The sequence below is a fragment of the Drosophila guanche genome, unplaced genomic scaffold (assembly GCF_900245975.1).
Source record: "Drosophila guanche unplaced genomic scaffold, DGUA_6, whole genome shotgun sequence".
Lineage (NCBI taxonomy): Eukaryota > Metazoa > Arthropoda > Insecta > Diptera > Drosophilidae > Drosophila > Drosophila guanche.
This window is the reverse complement of record NW_022995746.1, coordinates 2,604,903-2,624,459: the sequence shown is the minus strand read 5'-3', so window position 1 is coordinate 2,624,459 and position 19,557 is coordinate 2,604,903. Positions and strand designations below refer to the sequence as shown.

General features: G+C 49.1%; 5 protein-coding genes across 9 annotated transcripts in view; 3 read left to right on the top strand and 2 right to left on the bottom strand.

The window, feature by feature from the left end:
• The window catches only part of LOC117582457, a 27,343-nt gene extending 8,707 nt beyond the window's left edge, over positions 1 to 18,636 (top strand). The window contains exons 2-5 of the mRNA XM_034270182.1: positions 3,330 to 4,260; positions 4,318 to 4,911; positions 4,971 to 5,238; positions 18,621 to 18,636. Of these exons, the coding sequence (XP_034126073.1) occupies positions 4,172 to 4,260; positions 4,318 to 4,911; positions 4,971 to 5,238 (951 nt within the window). The 5' untranslated portion in view covers positions 3,330 to 4,171 and the 3' untranslated portion in view covers positions 18,621 to 18,636. The remainder of the gene's footprint in view (positions 1 to 3,329; positions 4,261 to 4,317; positions 4,912 to 4,970; positions 5,239 to 18,620) is intronic.
• LOC117582463 lies at positions 51 to 722 on the top strand. The gene is made up of 3 exons (XM_034270189.1): positions 51 to 195; positions 252 to 375; positions 429 to 722. Exons 1-3 carry the CDS (start codon positions 122 to 124, stop codon positions 666 to 668), a joined length of 438 nt encoding a protein of 145 aa, XP_034126080.1. The 5' UTR covers positions 51 to 121; the 3' UTR covers positions 669 to 722.
• Positions 5,542 to 11,229, bottom strand: LOC117582444 (epidermal growth factor receptor kinase substrate 8-like protein 1). 2 transcript variants are annotated; one of them, XM_034270158.1, is made up of 6 exons: positions 10,929 to 11,229; positions 8,134 to 8,523; positions 7,931 to 8,074; positions 6,233 to 7,870; positions 5,983 to 6,174; positions 5,542 to 5,910 (listed from the first exon to the last, which is right to left on the bottom strand). In XM_034270158.1, the coding sequence occupies exons 2-6, from the start codon at positions 8,476 to 8,478 to the stop codon at positions 5,818 to 5,820; spliced, it is 2,412 nt and encodes an 803-aa protein (XP_034126049.1). In that variant the 5' UTR covers positions 8,479 to 8,523; positions 10,929 to 11,229; the 3' UTR covers positions 5,542 to 5,817. The 2 variants fall into 2 exon arrangements, with proteins under 2 accessions (XP_034126049.1, XP_034126050.1); XM_034270159.1 differs by lacking the exon at positions 10,929 to 11,229 and adding an exon at positions 9,750 to 9,774.
• On the bottom strand, positions 11,404 to 12,588 carry LOC117582452 (KRR1 small subunit processome component homolog). The gene has a single exon (XM_034270177.1). The coding sequence runs from the start codon at positions 12,513 to 12,515 to the stop codon at positions 11,487 to 11,489; it is 1,029 nt and encodes a 342-aa protein (XP_034126068.1). The 5' UTR covers positions 12,516 to 12,588; the 3' UTR covers positions 11,404 to 11,486.
• LOC117582442 (serine/threonine-protein phosphatase 1 regulatory subunit 10) lies at positions 13,200 to 19,557 on the top strand. 4 transcript variants are annotated; one of them, XM_034270150.1, is made up of 7 exons: positions 13,849 to 14,071; positions 14,132 to 14,357; positions 14,437 to 14,534; positions 14,602 to 14,876; positions 14,973 to 15,307; positions 15,338 to 16,289; positions 17,430 to 19,105. In XM_034270150.1, the coding sequence occupies exons 2-7, from the start codon at positions 14,355 to 14,357 to the stop codon at positions 19,103 to 19,105; spliced, it is 3,339 nt and encodes a 1,112-aa protein (XP_034126041.1). In that variant the 5' UTR covers positions 13,849 to 14,071; positions 14,132 to 14,354. The 4 variants fall into 4 exon arrangements, with proteins under 4 accessions (XP_034126040.1, XP_034126041.1, XP_034126039.1 ...); XM_034270149.1 differs by lacking the exon at positions 13,849 to 14,071 and adding an exon at positions 13,200 to 13,288 and having other exon boundaries at positions 14,973 to 16,289; XM_034270148.1 differs by having other exon boundaries at positions 13,850 to 14,071; positions 14,973 to 16,289; positions 17,430 to 19,557.

Genomic DNA, 19,557 nt, shown 5'->3' with positions numbered 1-19,557 from the left:
ATAAAGATAGGTAGGGCGTCCACCTGTTTCCATACATCTGGCAGCTCCGAATGAGCATCACATTTACCGTTGCTTGGTTACTCATTTGTTTACACTTTTTATTTTGCCTTTGAAAGAAACTATGGACCTTATAAAGGAAATTAATGAGAAATATATGGCACTGGAGTCGGAAATCGATCAGAAACTGGATAAAGTGTAAGCAGGAGTAGGCTTCCATGGGGGAACACTATTTTATTGATGTTTTCCTGCAGCCACGCTGAGGAGCTGAAGCTGGAGCGTGAGAACGAGAAGCTGGCCAAGATATCGATACATCCGCCGCCACCCAAGGTGCTGTCCTACGAAGAGGCACTACTAAGGAACACAAACACACTCAAGGTGAGTTGGAGGAGGCTTTTTCGTTTAACTACTAATGAAATCTCATTCTAAAGTCGCTGGAACTGGCAAAGGCTCGTCTGAGGTCACGCATTACCTACTCGCCGGTGGAGAAACTGCTGCAGCAGGCGCTAGACAACTACAGAAAGGAGCTAGTATCGCTGCAGGCAAAGAATGAAGTGGCCAACGAGGCAGCGGAGGAGCAAAACCTTTACGAGCTGGTCATGCAGAATGTATTCGAGGCCAGCGGCAAAGGAAGCGACAAGAAACAGAGTCTGGCTCATATGAAACTCTAGCTGTAGATGACTGATATATAAGTAGATATATATAAAATATATATACTCGCACAATAGCTATAGTTATGTATGTGCACACCAAAGGGTGTTTGTGCTGTACTGTCTCTGCGTGCGTCTCAGTTTTCCAAGCTGAATAAATACGCTCGAAATGTGAGCACACATGACCGGGAACCGGGAATTGGAGTACAAAATGTGGGTGGTGCTTACTTAAAACAAGAATTGGAAATGGAATTTACACTGCAGGGAATGTGAAATTGGATCGCAGACAAAGTGTTGCTTGGGGGTCACATTGTAGAGGACACAGCCGACCAAGTGTCAAAGCAAACACTTTACATAATTAGTAGACCATATATATGAAATTAGTTGGACATCCTCCAAATCGGGCAGAGAACGGACAAGAGACAGAGATAGAGATAGAGACAGTAACATGACAATCAACTTTAGTAATAAATCAATTAATGGCATTCCGGCTCGTGCAAACATCAAAGAAAATTATGACTTTTCTCAACATGTTCGCCTGTCTGTTGATAAGGCAAAAGTCTGGTCTGACTCTCGCTCTCTCTCTCTGACAATGGAAAACGTGGCAGGGAGGAGTAACCGATCGCTGGAGCAAACAATCGTTGAAGTTGTCAGGTGTCACACACTTTGATGGGTGATGTATGCGCCTGACCTGGTCTTCAGCAGAGAACACTCAGCCTATCCACTACCTGCTGCTGCTGATAAGAGCAAATGGGAATGGGAATGAAAATGGAATCTATTGAGACAAATTGTAGGCCATTTCATTTTCTTTTTGCGTCTACGTTGACAGCAGTGGAAAAACGAGCAAAAGAGCGAGTGGAACTGTTTAATGGCCAATACAAAGACAACACGCACTCACACAGCACCCCGTGTACCCACACCCTTACCTGTACCCGTATCTACAAAAATATTAACCACATTTGTGCCGTTCAATATTTCATATATTTATTTGTTTGCCATTCGGTTTCTGTTTCTGTTTCTGTGTGGGGCCTTCTCCCTCTACCACTTCGGAGCCTTTGGTGGGTGAGAGATATCGGAGGTTCGGCCGATCGACGAGCACTTCGTGGGCCAGGCACCAGGCAGAGCTGACGTTTTAAACTTCATCGTTAAAACCAACCATTCAGTAACGTTTCGATACGCGACAAGTGCATAGGGCTCCCAGCTGTACTCCTCATAAAAAAAGAGAAGATCGATCACGATCAGTGCGCGTATCAGTGCTCGCTTAGCCAGTGCCTGGTGCCAACGTGTAACGCAGATACGGAGACGCAGTGCATCCAAGAGGCAACAGTCGTGCCAGTGCATGTCTCACCCATCCGTATTGGGCAGCGAATTACTTGGGCCAGGGGAATGCAAACTGTGAACGCAATTGCAAAAAGTTTGTTCGTTTGGCTTAAGTTATTTTCACGCCTCAAGTAAACGCCACGTGGGTGGACAGAGCCAGGGACTCGACAGGAGTTCGGAGTTCACATCCGACTTGTCAACGTCATGCATCGTCATCGATCTGAATGGAAAGTTGAGGGATCGTTATGGGTATGCCTTGGGGTTCCGCCTTAATCAATGTGAAATTGCACAATTGTTGGCGAGTGGTTGAGTTGTCATCGAGTGGATTGATGTTGATAATGACACTGATACTGCACGCCCTGCTACCCCCACTCCCCCTACACCGACTCTGAGAATTCGCGCTAACCCGAACGCCTGAAGCCACCTGCAGAACAGTAGCTAAATGGTGGTGGGTTTGCCGGTCTGCCGACTCCCGATCTTCGGCTACTGTTTAGCTTTCGGCTTGTGGCTTTCGGCTACGTCTTCGTCTGCTGCTGGCGTGGGTCGTCGGGTTGGAACCATAAACCCATTATCGTTATATTGCTTGTACGATTTGTGGGTCCCACGACTGTAAAATCTGATTTGTGTAGACGTGTCGTCGCTCGACTCGAACCAATTCGATATGGTGGAATGGGAGCTCTCCAACCAGAAGTAGAAACTGAGATAAGAACTCGGAGAAGCCGCCGCACACTCGCTCGCTCTTTTGGTGGGGTTGCCCAGGTAGCAGGCAACGTGGCGCAGGGGGAGGGTAAGGAAAAGTAAAAACTGAAAAAACTTAAAACTGAAAACTGATAATTGTGCAACGTACACACACAAACCTTGCTCGAGTTATCAGTTGGAGTGACAACCGGAAATTAAAGTTGAAATCGACACGATTACTTCATTAGCTCTCATTCGGGTCGTGTGTGGGTGGCAAGGTCACATCGGGAGCTCCTCCCGGTGGAGCCATAACTAACCAATTAGCAATTTGCCAGCGGTAGCAGCCGTAGCCAGGCACCTTCTCTCGTGGCTGGAGCGGAGTGTGCCAAGGTGAAACGCAATCAGCAAACAGAAACTAAAACTGAAACAGAGAGACTGAGAGCCAAAGACTTGGGCCAAATTCGATCAGGTGCAAGCGACACGGAGACGTAGGGCCACGTAGTCAGGCTGAGGGATGAGCAGCTCCGCTTCGTGGAGATGTCGATGTCATTGGTCTAAAAGTGAAGGCGTACAAGTACGAGATGTAGACAGAGTCAGAACTTTAGCGAATATGCCAAGGAATGTCAAAAGAAATGAATTTAACTTTTTGACTGGATGAGTGCCCTGCTCCAGCTCCAGCTCCAGCTCCGAGTCGCACTTTACTGCAAATGCAAAACTTTAGACAGGGAATCAATTGCTTTTGCCTTGTTTTATTTCACCCAAGACACGCAACAACACAACAATGGCAAGAAGTGAACAATTTCCAGCCAAACGAAACCGCTGGACAGATTTCCTGGAAAAGGTTTCCCAATAATCCAAACAAAGTTCTCAAATTCAAGTCTCATGTTGCCACAAAGCCACGCAAAATAAAGCGATTTGTGTTAGGATTTTATGTGTAAATGGAGAGACTTGATAGCTTTTTGATAAACACAAATATACCCGCAATATTTACGACTCCGAGGGTATGACAAGCGCCAGGAGGAGGCGGACTGTAACTAGCAACAAATGAACAGGTCGGGGGCGTGACAACAACCGTGAAAAGAACTTGAGGATGACAGTTATGGGTTACAAAGGCAAGGATTGAATCAAATAAATAAGCGCGCAAGGTTCTCGTCTCGTCTCGTCTCATGTCAGGCAGTTGGGGTCGCTTCGGATTGAATCCAAGGGTTGAATGGGATTCGATTGGAACGAACGAACGAGCGGGTTATACGGGTGTGGGCGTGGGGGTAACCTTACCACGTCCACATCCACGTCAAGTTTGCATGCGGCTGCAGGTAATTCCTCATTTCATGCCGTTGTTTTGCTGCCTGGCTGCCTGGCTGCCCTCCAGTACTCCTGCCCTTTACATAATCACAATAAATAAATGAAGGAATGAAGCGGCGAGCGATTCTATTAGCATAACATCGCATAAGACGTGTCCTGCTCTGGCTCAAGCTCTATGTGCCTCTCCGAATCCAAATCAGTTGCATTGGAGTCGCTGAGCTGTGATGAACGTGTGGAAGGCAAAGGTGCTAACGGAGGTGCCCTTTGGGCATGTGCTCGTTGTCAGTGGACGCGTCAAGCCGCATCCCAATAAGTAGGCAACAGATTCTGTACACTTTCCCAGCCAGATCACAGATCAAAATCTTTATAGAATCTCGCTGGACCTCACGGACAATGTAAACGAGAAGAACGAAAGCGAAACGGTTTACCTGAAGATCGAGGCCAACTTCCGTGAGGGCCAGATCATTCGCAGCATGTTCCAGCCCGGCGAGGGTTGGCAGCAGGAGGAGATCTCCAAGAACTGGAAGAGCGACGGGCCCAAGAATCCCCTGATACCCGGCCAGAGCTTCACCTTCCGCGTGGCCGTGCTCCAGCGCTGCTTTGAGATCTACGTGAACGATCAGCTGTATGGATCCTTTGAGTTTGTCAAGTTCCCCAAGCAAATCAATTATGTGCGGGCCTACGGGGACTTCGAGAAGATCACCCAGTTCCATCACCGCATGCTCTTCCCACTGGTCTTCCCTCGCACCCTCATGTGCCCCGATCGCATTGCCTTTCAGAGCGATGTGCCCCGACGCTACGAGACGGGCACCGTTGTGGCCATGGAGTGCATTGCCAAGGGTCCACCCAGCACGGAGTTTTCCATTTGCTTCCAGTGCAACGACAGCGGACGCACCGTGCTACGCTTTCAGGTGAACTTTGACAGGACGACCGTCTCCAGGAGCTACCAACGAGAGGACAACAGGTGGGCATCCCTTTATTTCTATTACTTTTAGGGATTCCTTTCAGTCTTTTTTCTTGCAGCTTTGCCAGCGACGACGAGGAGACCGAGGGCGAGTTCCCCTTTGTGCGTGGCAAACTCTTCAAGATTGCCTTTGGCCTCGGCGATCGCGCTTTTCTCATTGCCGTCAACGGACAGTACTTTACGTACTACAACTTCCCTGTTCGCCCATTCTCCATCTCTACGCTGAAGTGTTTCACCAATGATGTGGGCGACTTTGCCGTGAGGAGCCTGGAGTACCACTCGGACTCGCCGTTGCTGTCCCGCGTGGAGAAGTTGTCCATTATCTAGCTGGAGTTCTAGCTGTATGTTCGTTGGCTTTGACATTTCTGTAGAGCACCAGTTAAACTTCTTCTTATGAGCATTCAAATAAATCAAAGTCAGCAAACGATTAAAGTTATTTGACAGGGGAATTAACGTAACTTTTGAATGTGTTTTTGATCGTTGAAAATGTCTACTTCCTCCGCTCATTAACACTTAATAAATAAAGCAAATTCTGACACGATATTTCTGCGGAATTGATTCAGGATCATTGAAGATTCCGAGCTTAGAATATTTACTGCCACAATTCAATCTTCTCCACTTCAAAACACATTTCTAGGGGATCCTTTGGATATGGTTTTATTAAAACAATTTATTGCCTGCGCCTCTCCAGCAGCTCTTCAGCCGCAACTCCAATCTGTGGGGCTGAACTTAGGTTAGTCTTACGGTTTAATATTCTTTAAGATGCGGTCGGGGTTGGGCTTGGAAGTGGACGATTGGGATGCCTGTTCTCCGCTCTCTCTAATTCTCACTAACGAATATATATCCATGTGCTGTCTGTATGTGTGTGTGTGTATATATGCGTGTGTGTGGTGTCTATTTATATCGTTAAAAGTAACGGAATTCGCCCTTCTTCCCCAGATGCTTGCTGCGCATCATGTCCGTGGGGTCTGGCGAGCGCTGTTCCATTCCAGTGTTGTCCTACGCACAAAAATCGATTATCGATATTAGTTTTTATCGATCGAGTGAGGAATTGCTTATCGATTGGCTTACCCCCGGCCTGGACTTGCTCGCAGGACCGCCCTGCGGCAGTGGCTGCTGTTGCTGCTGCTGCACCGGCTGGCCATAGTACTGGGATCCATCGCCATCGCCATAGTTGAAGGGCGTGACAATCGTGTGCGGGACATGGGCCACCTGGCCGCGCATGTTGCGCGCCTTCCACCACTTTCGGGTGTCATCGAGGATCTGCAGAGAGTTATTCTTAGTTAAGATTTCCATTTGAGGAAGAGTTTCTGTGCCTTACCTCCAGGTATTCGCCTCGCATTACACTGAGCTCCTTGTCGTTGTTGGCGGTGCGCGGATACGTGACCAGCACAATTTTGGAGCCGCCCGTCTGCAGATCCTCCAGCCAGGATTCGAGCATTTGGTCATCGCTGACATTGGTAGCCCTGCCACCAGCCACCGACAATTCGGAGGCAGTTCCAGCACCTGCGCCATATGCGCCACCACCGCCACCACCGCCACCACCGCCACCCCCTCCTCCACCGTTTCCGCCGCGGGAGTCTCGCGTGTGAAGATTCTGCAGGCCTGCGGTAATGGCGCTCAGTGTGGGTCCTGCCCCGGGTCCTGGGCCATGGCCAGCCGCTGCTCCGCCCCGCTCAATGGAGTCGAAGGACAGCTCGCTGCGGGTATTAAAGTCTGACGCACTGATGGCACCCGCACGATCCCTGTCACGATCGCGCTCTCGCTCCCTGTCCCTGTCCCGCTCCCGATCGTTGCCATGGTGGATGGTGTACTTCTCGATGCCCATGCCCATGGCCATGGCCATGCCGTTGCCAGTATCATAGTCATCGTAGACGCCGCCGCCTGGCGGCCCACGACCATTCAGTCCGGAGCCATGGCCGGGGCCGGCTTGTACCTCAAGACGCCGCTTGCTGACGTGCGCTGGCGGGGATGTGGGCTCCAGCTCGTCGTTGATAAGGTAGTCCGGCGACCAGCCGTCGAGGAAGACGGGATGATAGGACCCAACGTCATCCTTCCACTGGTCACGCGGTATGACCCAGGCATCGCCCAGGGAACGCCACAGCTCCGTCTCCTTGCTGGTGACGCAGTTGATGAGCAGATTGATGGCCTCACGCGTTAGCAGCGGATTGACAACTCTCGCCGGCAGCTGCGACTCGTAGTAGGTGTCGCTTGATGCCTCCACAATGAGGGCCAGCGGTGTGAAGAGGAAGTGCACCAACTCGGGGGCATTCGGGTCGTGGATGTGCGCCTTCAGCTTGGCCAGCAGGTTGAACGACAGCTTGAATTTGGCGAATATATCCACGAACTCCTTCTCGTGTGGCGGCCGCGTCCGCAGCGTGAGCAGACCCTCTCCCGGGTCCCGCTTCTTTGACTTCCGATTCCTCCTACGCCGCTCCAGCTCTCTCGAAGCGGCAGCCGCGTGCTGCAGTCGCGCTATGAACTTTTCAATGTCATCGAAGCAATGGTTGAGCACGGCCACATCTCGCTCGTACTTCTCGCTGGAGGTGGAGCTAGTCTCGTCGCGCTCATTGACGCCGCCATGCTCCGAGTCCGTCTCTCCGTTGTGTCCGAGGTCCACTTCGGTCACGGCACCGCCGCCTCGCATTCCGTACTGCTCCACGCTGCTCCTTTGGTGCATGTTGTGATGGTGACTCTCCCGCTCCCGCTCGCGTTCTCGATCCCTGTCCCTGTCCCGTTCGCGTTCCCTGTCTCTCTCCCGCTCGCCACGCTGCTCCCGCTGCTGGTGGAGCTCTGCCCGACTGTGGGAGGACGAGGAGGATGTCTTGCTCATCATCATGGCCATGCCGGAGGCACCTGCCGACTGCGTGGGCGTCGCTCCGCGCTGCTGTGTGATCATCTTGCCGCTGCGCAGCTGCTTCAGATCCTCCACCAAATGGACAGCGGACACGCTTTGTGACTGGAGAGATTATGGAGAGGATTAGAAGGAACTCAAGCGACAGCTAAAGCCACACTCTACCTGGAATATGTGCATCTCGGAGCGGGAACCACCGCCACCGGATACAATGAAAACGAGAATATTGTTGTACAGCTCCATGGCATCGTTGGAGGTGAATGCCGTGGGCTCCTGAACGAGTGACGCCGGGAAACGCTCAATAATGTTCTGTAGGAAATTAATTCAATAAGGATTATACTCAAGGGATATTGATGGACTGTGCCTACCCCCGTTTCGTAGTCCATGATGAGCACCCACTGGTAGTCGAGGCAGAGCTGCATCTTCTGCGACCAAATGCCCGTGGTCTTCTCCAGCTGTAGCAGTCGGCGCATGCCATCCGCTGGGTACACAATGCCCGACTCCTTGTTTACGGTGAAGGTGGCCAAATGCTCCAGCAGGTAGGTGGGCTTGTCATGCAGATCCCCGTCCAAACGTTCACGCTCTTCGCCGCCGCCACTGCGATCATCGCCCGAGTAGTCGCCACCGCCGTGGGCTCCTCCGCCGCCGCCGCCACGCAGGCTGCCGCTGCTGTTCCCAGCACTGCCGCCGCCATTCGAATGATGATTAACCATTCTGTCTTGTGGTTATTGCTAGCCAAAAAGCGCGTTCAGGATCGTCTGCAAGGAAACAAACGATCGGTTCGGTTAGCAAGATCTGACTGAGGAGAGACTCCCCTCTGGTACGCCCCTCTGCGTGCTATTGCGCAGCCAACAAACGCTGACTCAGACCGCATTCCACACTTCCACACACACTTCCAAACACTCCCCGCACGCTCCACACATGGCAAGTCCACACCACAATCGGCCACAATTATTCTCAAACTTTAACATTTTGCCTCGCAGCCTCAGCGTCGCGGCCTCCAGCCGCAGCCGCAGCCTCAGCCTCAGCTTTGGAATTCAAAAATCGCGCGCTACTCCCCTCCCTCATCATAGCTAGCTGATTGCCTATCCCCTTCGAACCGCTCTCCCTCTCACTATCAACAGCTTTGCAAATGAACACACCTGCAAAAACACACACACACAAACGCGGATGTGCAAACGCTCTCTCTCTCTCTCTCTCTCTCGATGTCGCTCTCGGTCTCGCTCACAAGCACTCTCAGCCGCTCCCTCAGCGCGACTCAAGTGACAGCAGAAACAACTACTTTTCCGCTGACGGCTTAGGCTGGGCTCTGGCGCCGACTAAGGCAGCGACGCTAGCGTCGCATACCAATCTAACAGGGGCGGAATGGGCGGGCCAAGGTGGAATACAAATTTTTGGTGTTCTGCTGCAGGTGGAATGGAAAGTTTTTAAAAGGTAACAAAGAATCTATTTGCGGAAGCAAAATAACAGAAAGAGTCCTAAACAAGCTAGAACATTCCCTCAGATTGCTGTAGCAGCTGGGGGGAGCAGCTGGTCTACTCTTGATATGTGTGTATGTATGTATTTATGTATTTACAGTTTGTTTTGTCAACTGAAGGAATGAAATGATATGCGACGGGATCAACTCTGCTGACACTGGCCTGCTATATTTACTCAATTTTTGTGTGGAGATATCACAGCACTTGGCATATTGCATCATCTGCGAGGTATTTGACAAACTGATGTTGACTTACAGCAGCCAACGAGGAGGCAGGGGGAATGGAATGACGAAACCAGGCGATAAAAATGATCGCACATAACAGCGAAAGTGCCCGCTGTGGATCGCACTTGCATAAATCAACTTTGATCGCGATGCGGGGCCGTACGTCTTAATCAAATACTTAGTAATAGTCGGCCGGCATTCAGGTGGAGATAATTAATTAAGACGTGATAAGCCCCCGCTCACAAATATACCGAGATAGAGAAACGTAACAAAAACAATTACACTCATAGCGGGGGAGCAGCTGGTCGACTTTTTGGCTTGTTTATCACTTGGCTGCCTGGGATGGGAAGTAATTTTTCAAATAATTCAGGCGGCAGGGCAGCAGTATGTAGAGGACAGGACAAATTTAGATAAGCCCCTGTCCATGACATGGGCCGCTAGTGGTTGGTTTTTATCTCAAATGTTTGGTGGGGGCCTCTACTTGGGGCTTGGGCGAAGGTAAATGGCGCTGTGTGAAAAACAAGCTTGAGAGCCACGGCTCGGTTACAAATGGGGATACACCGACATCGACACCGACACCCCGGAGCAACAGGCAAGCACAGCGCTCAACAAGCACTATTGCCATCTCTGTCCAGCGCATGCGTGACTGGCGGACAAACAGAGTGTACCTGTGTAACTGTGAGTCGCTCTTGTGTGCATGTGTGTGCGAGACGTACGACTTGAAAAGGTAACTCTGCTGCTGATATTTGTCTCCGTCATTTTCCACCTCCCATCACCCTCGCCGTCGCAGCGTCTGCTGCAACTTTACTTTTTGACCGACCGCATTTTTAAGCTTTCTTTTCCACCTGTTTTTCTCCAGCTCTGTTGATATTTTTTCGAGTCTTTTCCACACACACACACTCGCTTCCACACAGGTAAATGGCATGGCCTCTCAATGTTGTGTGTGTGCGTGGATATACAAACTGGGAGCGGCGGCAGGTTTCGTATTGATTTTCAATGCTTTTTGTTCACAATTCATTCACTAATTCATCGAATCATGCACACATATGTGCATATGTACATGTATGCACACCCGTGTAGGTATATTTATTCTAATTGACCGCATTTACCCCACTGATATACAGTAGGTATTCCCTTAAAACACACACACAAGCACATGTATACACATTCATATCTCTCTTTTAGCATTTAGATATCACCTCTCCACTTCATCCTCTCACTTTGCGCATTCTTTTTCTAATTAGCACGAATTCGAATTTCGTTGTCACGTTCCCCTAGTATTTTTAACTGGTTTCTTTTTTCAAGCGATGATCACAGATGGGAGAAGGGACACGGACACGGCGAGGGCTCACTCGGTCGTTTTTCACTGCCTTTTATTATTATTTTAATTCAATCATAAAAAAATAACTGTAACTGGGCTTGCGTATCCATCGCACTCTACTTCTTCTTCTTTTTTGTTACCTGTCTTCCTCCTCGTTCCGTCCTGCTCTGGCTTGTGGTTGGTGCTGTGTTTTCTCGACGTTCTTCGATTTTTATATTCGAGTCGGCTTTCTTTCGTTCTTTTTAATTTTTCCACCGCCGCTTCCCTACAAACTGTCGCCGTCTACCGCGATGCGCCGCGTCTCACCTCGTCTCTGATTTCCTCTTCAAAGCAAATGTACAAATAACAATAACCCCGCAACGTCGTTGTTGTTTGTGGACGTCTGAAACACACGCGAGCGTTGTCCGTTGTGGCCGACGTGCTTCTTGTTTCTGACTGAAAAAAAAAACTAACTTGGCCAGCACAGCACAGCCAGTTGTTGGCTGAGGCGAGAGCTAAGCCTCGAAATGCTTGCTTGCTGCGGCTAAAAGAGAGAGAGAGAGAAACTTGCTCTCAGGAGAGAATTGAGCATGCGACTACGGTCGCTGAGAGATCTCCTATAAAGTTGCACTGGAATTACAGGGTTCTTTTCTTTATTTAAGGATTTTCTAGCAATAACTACAACTAAAAGAAGGCTCTTACACACACAAACACACACATTAGCTCTTGGACTTCTTGTTTGCCTTGACCAGCTTCGCCTTAAGTGCCTTGACATCCACCTTGCTGCTGGAGCTGTCCTCTGCTTGCCGCTTGCGACTAGGAGCATCTTCTGTGGGTGGCACAAAGTCCTTGTTGCGACGCTCGTCCTGCTTCTTGGCCGCATCGGCCTGTTTGGCACTGCGCTCCTGGTGCCGCTTGGCCTGCTTCTGCTCCTGGTTGAGGAAGTATTCACCAGAGGCCAGCTGTTTGTCGATTTTGCTCTCCGGCTGGGACGGCGGGAAGGGTGTGTACTCCTTCTTGGGCTTCTTGGCCTTCGGCTGCTTGCGTTTGCTTATGTTCTTGTTCTTAAACTTCGGCAGGAAGCGGGACCAGTCCTCGTTGGCCAGTTTGGGGTCCTTCATCAGCTCGCGCTTAATCATCAGCGCTTTGATGTTGTAGATGGGATGCACGTTGTTCATCGTCTCTAGCACAATATCGCGCACCTGTTGCAGACCCTTGTAAGGCCCCAACGCAGACACAGTGTTGCCTTGGACGAGAACGTAGCAGTCGGTGAGCAGCTCGATCGACTTGAGTGTGGCGCCATTTGGTCCGATCAGTCTCTGACGCCTCTTCACAAACTTCTCCTTTTTGTGGACCAGATTGCCAATCTTGATTATGTCACAGCCGATGTCGTCCTGCAGCACGCGTTTGGCCTGCTCGAAGGGCACACTGCGAGCCATCAGCTTGATCATGTCGCGAGCTTTGATGATGATATACGGGTCCCAAGTCTTTCGGGTCGTCTTCACCACCATGCTGCCCTCGACCAGATCCAGCTCCGCCTTCAGCTGGTGCTCGGAAACACATTGCTCCACCAGCGGCCACACTTCCCTCAGGTACTTCTCTCGGTATTTGGGAAAGAGCGTGGCAAAGGAGCTCTCCTCCACCATACCGTGGGGATTGTCCTCCTGCCTGAAGGCGGGAATCTTTAACGACCAGGCATTGTCCACTGGATCCGTATTCTGCTTTGTGTCTTCTTCGCTGTCACTCATTATTAGCTTTTTTTTTATTTGTTATTCACAGGTTGAAATTTGCCCAACGCACGCTTGTTTTGTTCCAGGAAAGTGACCCTCAGAAATATACCGAAATATACTATCTTAATATACCGAGGAAAAAACGGTACTTAACCCACATAGCCACCCTCTATTTAAACATCCTAACGTCTGGAGTGAAACGTAGAATAACAAACTGTTTGGTAATTCTACTAGTAGATCCATCTTTACCAAAATATATTTCACTTCAACTACTGAGAGCTGTGAAATTTGTGTGGGATTATTTACATGGTGTAAGTCTTAAAAGATATATATATGTGATGTAATCTTAGTTCAATGGTTTATATCTTGGTCTATTAACACATAGAAAACAAAAAAAAAAGGTTAAAAGCATGTCAAAATAAAGGAAAATTGACAAGCAACATATTGTCAAATACGTCATTTTAATTGGATTTTTTGTTTTGTTGGCTGACCTTTTTAGTTTTAAATTTAAATTGGAAACATTACAAGGAAAGGAAGTCGTGAAAAGTAGCCAATCTAATGGAAGATTGGTTGATAAATAGGATAAAATTATAGTCTTAGCGCTGAGACTCCCAACTAGCTAATAATATCAAGTAGTATCAAGTTGCGGTATATTTATAAAATGATATGTAGGGTTTTGCGGTATCTCTGATTGATGACTCCGCGGTCACACTAACCAAATTCTGTATACCATAGCGCACGCAAGGAGTTTTTTCCGCTAATTCGTCGAAAAACCAAGAAACAAAAAAACTGTAAGGACGATATAAAATCTTGTAATTTATTTTCTGGTAGGCTTAAATAAAACTACTGAAGTGTCTTCCGAGAAAGTCGCCAAGTCATAACTATTTGGGGCGTGGACGTGTTGTTCATACGAAATTTGCATAAAACTGATATCTGATATACGCTCGGCAAAGGCTAATTGCTGCAAAAAAACATTACGGAGTGGCTAAAATTGTAATCATATTGCTATAAAAACGCATTTTTGTTGGATTTCATTTGGTTGCGTTTTATTGCGCAGTGTGAAAAGAAAAACGTGAAAATCAATATGGCGTCATTGAACGTCTTTGTGTCGTGGCACGGTGCTGCCAACTTGTCTATGAAAAAATAGTCGGGCGAGAAAAATTAGCTTTCCCCCTCACTTTTTGATCGTACGAACGCAGGAAACTCCAATCAAAAACATTTGTGCCTAAAAAATTAAAACATTTTACATGTTCATAATCTTTAGCTCTCTGAGATAGATAAAACCGAGTTGGTAGTCTTGGCGTGCAGGGTTGCACTGGCCAATTATCGATTGGTGGCAGTCGATAGGCGCCACTCAGTGTATCTTCAAGCGCGAAGCACGTTTTTCTTTTTCGTCGTAGAACACATGGAAAACGATTTCTAAATGCAAAGCAATTTAGCTTAGCAATAAAACTAAATAATAAAAAGCCATAGGATATATTGATTTTATGCAATATTGATTTCTCGCATTCACATTTGGTGGCCTCTGAAGGAGGAACATATTGTAGCATCTTTGCAGTTTAGAAAGTGGAATTGTACGATACTCAATTCAAGTATTCGAATTTGTACTCAGTATGGTGTTTTTACTATTCTAGATATACCCCACAAGGCTTTAAGAGCTGTTATTAAATGGAATTACGTAATCTGTGGACAAATTGTATGCATTAGTCAAGCACACACCCACACCAACATAATCGTTGAAAGGCGCACGCATGAACAAATCTGCGCGCGTGTGAGAGAGAGAGACGGCAATAGAGCAGTTGCTGTGGTACAGTGTTGCCACCCGTTTCGTGTTTTTTGTTACTATAGAGAGGAAAAATGGTGAGTTTACGGCTGTGGTAGAGGAAATCCGCCCAACTTTTACTAACTTTTTTGGTTTAATTTCTATTTGCGTTTAAAGCCGCGAATAGTGCCGTTGCAGTTATTGAAGTGTCTACGGGTGCTCCTAGACAACAATGGTGGCATCTTAAGTGCCATGGAGGTGAAGCGCATAGCAGGGTAAGTTGCGAGCGTTACGAAGCGCCCTCTAGCGTCAAACTAATCAATTATTTTTACATTTTCCCAGACTCATGCAGAAATATTCAAAGAAGTTGGTTTCCAAGTGCGTTTACGTTCAAATTTTAAAATCAACTAAGACGGAGTTGCTGGGGGACTTCATGGCCTCGGGCGGGTGGTCTTTGGTCTACAGTTGGCTGAATGACTCCATTCGTGCTATGAACTGGCCCCTGGTTCAGGAAATTCTGGAATTACTGCTGCTTTCCCCAGTAGATGTGCACAGATTGAAGATCAACTCGGCACCCGTTCTGGTCAAGGGTCTGTGCAAAGATGGCGGCAATGAAGGTAAGTTACAGTCTATTGATCCCAATGTCTCGATATATCTGTGCTCTGCTCGTACCTGGAAGGGATTACTTATTACTGTTTCGGTCAACTTTCCAGGTGTTCGCATTCTAGCCAAGCGGCTGGTCGAACAATGGCTGAAGATTGTGACTGAGAACTCGAGTGGTGCGCCAGCGGCGATGCCTGCCATTCCGCCCCAGATCGGGGTAACAGCTCCCACGGCGACGGATCCGGCCACTGGTACGGGGGACTCTGCCTCTTCGTCGGACAGCACGGATAGTGCAGGAACGCCGGTGACCATGAACTACTCCATTGCTTCGGCCCAGAATAGCAACAACCACAACAGCATAACCATAAAATGGAAGTCAGTGGAGCACTTGGACACAGATGATATGAATAATGTTGACAATGATGGTTCCACGCAGCCATCTGAGGCTGGTGTTAAGAGCAGCAAAAGTCCTGAGACAAGTGCCAGTCTCCAGAGTTCGAAAAAATCAAGTTTAGATGATAGTTATTCAACAGAGGTTAAATCCGGGGAGGAGGTTGATAATAAGAAGCATAAGAGCGCCCGAGACAAGAGTAAACGGTCTGAGAAAGATCGTGAGAAGGATAGAAAGTCTTCGTCCAGTCACAGGTCGTCCTCATCTAGCCATAAGTCGTCGTCGTCCTCGTCCTCCTCCTCAACATCGAAGAGCTCGTCAAAGAGCTCCTCGTCCTCTTCGTCTCATCGGAGTTCGAGTTCTAGCGACAAGCACCGTGACAAAGACAAGTCTCGCTCAAGCTCTGGATCTAGCTCCAGTAAAGATAAGGAGCGCAGTAGCTCATCCTCTTCGTCATCCTCTTCGAATAAGCACAAGTCGTCAAAGTCCTCTTCATCGTCGTCGTCGTCGAGTTCCTCCTCGAGCTCGAGCTCGTCCAAAGATCGCAGTCGCGACAAGGAGAAGGACAAGTCCTCGTCGACGGCAACGAAGCAAGATAAAGACAATAAGCTTATGCCCCCGCCAGCCTCAACTCTATCCCCGGCCCATTCACCGGCCACGAGTGCTGTAGAGAAGAAGGAAAAGGCCGAGAGTGAGCCTCAAAAGCCCCGATCGATACCCATCATGTCCCGAAAGGCATCGATATCGATAGAAATCAGACGGGACACTGACAAGGCGGCCACCGTGAAGACGTATCAGTCGAAATTCCGATCGCACGGACTAAACGAAGAGGCGCCGCCTCCACCCTCACGCAAGGGCCTGAAGAAGCCCACATCCACCGTCCCGACGCCATCAGCTCTGGTAACTCCCGTCGTGAAGAGACCCTCACCACCACCCCGAGACTCGCCGACGGAGAAGAAGCCAAAGATCGACATGAGCAATGTTACAGGCCACGTTGAGCGCCCTGGAGCAGCCAAGCTGATTGCTCCAAAAAAGAGTAAGCATCTACCATTCCGTACTACCTTACTAATGCCTTTTTTCTCTCAGCGTTTATTCACAGGTCGTGTCGTACATTGGTGGTTTTTGTTACAAATATCCTTTTTTTTTTGCCAATCAGAAAATCGTATTTTCTGTAGTATCTACTCCCCATTGGAGGTGTTTAATTTTAGATGGGGGGCACATAATTGGACTAAGTTCAAGCTTCTCTCGAACCGCAGATAAAAGCAGAAACAAATTTTGGGTGCATTGCACAATTAATTGGCTATCTACTCGTGGCTTGTGGCTCAGCGACGACTGATCCAGTGCTGGAATAATTTAAATGTTAAATCAAAGTGTGTGTTGGATATGTCGTTTGATGGATGCGAATGCCCCCGACTGGACGCTGGTTGCTGCTGCTGCGGCCTCACTGCGCATGCGCATCAGCAAAACACGAAAGACTGGGTCAGGTGTTAAGTATATGAACAAGAAAATCTCTTTAAACGTACTCGTTACTGCTTTAGGTTTAAGCTTTTAAGAAAGGTATGTAGATTCACTTTGCCAGCCACAATACAAATAAAAACGAATTTTCCATTAGAAAAAATATATTTTTTCTATATGAATAAAAAATGCATTGAACGAAAACAATAAAACCCAAAGACAATGTTAACTTGAGCTGGCGGTTCTTGATAGCCAGACGACAGGCAGGCGCACCACTCGTCAGATCGATGGGCTCTGATTTGCAATTGGTTCGAGTGCGTGTGTGTGTGTGTGTGTGTGTGTGTGCCGCCCGTCTTCCTGGTGCTAACAATTTTTGAGAACTGAGCAGGCGCTTGCCACTGTCCCAGCTCTACCCTCCGATCACTGTAGACACTACAGTGTCAACTGTGTGTACGGGGCTGGCCTTGTTTCAGCTGTCAATTCGATAGATAAGGCAACAAAAGTCACAACCAAAAAAAAAGCATTATACACTATGCGTAGTTTCAGCAAAAACTTCCGTGAGGACAGCTCACTGCAAGGAATTCGTTATTGTGTGGGGTATGCCGTAGGTAGGATTTGCAGCGAAAAAACCACCAAATGTACAGAACGACAGAATTAAACCACAACCCATAACCCATTGAACCCTTTTCTATATTTTACTTATCATAATTTTCCTTTGCAGTTTCAACGCTTGTGGAGACAAATCTATTCTCGGATGCACTGGCAGCGAGCATCGAACCAAAGAAAGTGGTAAAGCGCAAGCGCACACAGTCGGCCAACTCGCCCACGGACAAGGATGCGCCATTGGCACCGCTGAAGTTCTACCAGGACACGCTGGACGAGTCGAAGGGAGACGAAAAGTCGGACGACAGCACCAAGGAGAACGACGAGGGTCGCTCCAGTTCGCCCAATGGCTCCGCCGATGCGGATGACGATGACATACCCTTGAAGCGGGTCAAGGAGGACATTGAGCAAAAGGTGCAAAAGGAGAAGGCGGCCGGCGAGAGTGCCGATGGCTCTGACGATGCGCCCGAGGAGCCCAGGAAGCCGGGCCCGGGTTGCGGACCTGATGGCCCACCCGGAGTGCTGATGCTGCACCGCCGCAAGGGCCCCAAGAAGAAGCTTACCTGGCAGCCGGAGGATAAGCTCACACAGATACGCTTCTTCGAGGTGGATCTCTCCGAGCGGGTGAATGTGACAAAGCAAACCTTCACCGAGATGAAGAACATGGAACGATACAGCGAGCGCGACGCGTTGAACATTTCCCGGCGGGGCTTCGATGACTCCATGCAGCCGCAGATGGAGTGGCGACCGCTCATCGAGGTGGACAATGTGTCCAACGTTCCACATGGCAATCTCTCCAAGCAGCGGCACGTGCAGGCCGAACGCGAGGCAACAACGCTGCGAGCGCTCTACTTCTCCACGGACATGATACCGGACAGCCCTGCCGAGGCGGAGTTGGAGCCACACTTTGCCCACGACATTCCCGTCATCCCGGTGGATGATCTTACCGGCAATCCCGATGCTGTCAACGACTACAGCGACCTCAAATGGCCCGAGCCCAAAGGCTATGGGCCCAGTGGCATCGGCGGCCCTGACATACCCTACAATGACAGCGTGATGATGGGCCCGGGACATGGCGGGCCACCCAATATGTTGACCAACAATCCCTTCCAGCCGTTTGCCAACAACTTTATGCCAAACGGCGGAAATATGCCGCCCAATCAGCAGATGCCAATGCAAGGACCCGTGCCCGGGCCAATTGGTCCGCCCATCTGGCAGAACCAAATGGGACCCTCTGTGGGTCCTGTCGGGCCCATGGGACCGGTCGGCATGGACATGAACATGGGCGGCATACCGCCACAGAACTATATGGGAAATCAGTTTGGCAGCCCCGGCGGTCCGCCCTATGCGTCGGGACCACCGCAGCCCTTCAACCAGGGGTTCAGTCCGATGATGATGAACGGACCTGGCCCTGGACCCATGATGCACAACAGTCCCAATGGCCCCATGGGACCCATGATGAACAACAGTCCGAATGGACCCATGGGACCGATGATGAACAGCAGTCCGAATGGTCCCATGGGTCCCGGGCCCGGCCTGGGTCCCATGCCCAATGGTAGCGGACCACGGAACAACAACAACAATCGAAATAAGAACAATGGAGGCGGCGGCGGTGGCGGCAACTGGCGGAGTGGTGGCAATAACTTCCAAGAGAACTCTGGCGGCAATTGGCGCACAGCGGGCTCTGGCTCCAATCGAGGCGGCAACACGGGCGTCTGCAAGCAGTTTATGCGGGGACACTGCAAAATGGGCAAATCCTGCAAGTACGTTCATCCGCAGAACAAGCGTATGTAGGAGCAGCAGCTCGAATCTTCCCAGGAAGATTCATTTGCGTAGATCTCAAGGAGCTAACACAAACACAACTGCGATATTTGTAATATAAGAGAAGAGGCTGCCCCTGAAGCCGAAGCCACTGAAGACTGCAGCCAGCTCTGGCCTGCTGGCCTGTTGCCACGCCCCATATACATAGTTATTGTTAACTCTGTATATATTTATAACTTATATTAAGTGTATGTATCTGGTATATGTAGGTAGCTTATGTAGGTTTTCTGTATCCTTAAGTTGTTTTGTCTTAGAGCTGCACCGGGACAAGATATTGTTACGTTGTACTTATCGTGAGAGTTCGTTCGATTCGCATTGAATTTTGTTAAGCCCCCAAAACATATTACGAGAACCATAACTATCCTTAGCTGTAAGAGCTCATTTGTATAGCTACAATTAAAGACCAAGTCATATGATGAATTCAA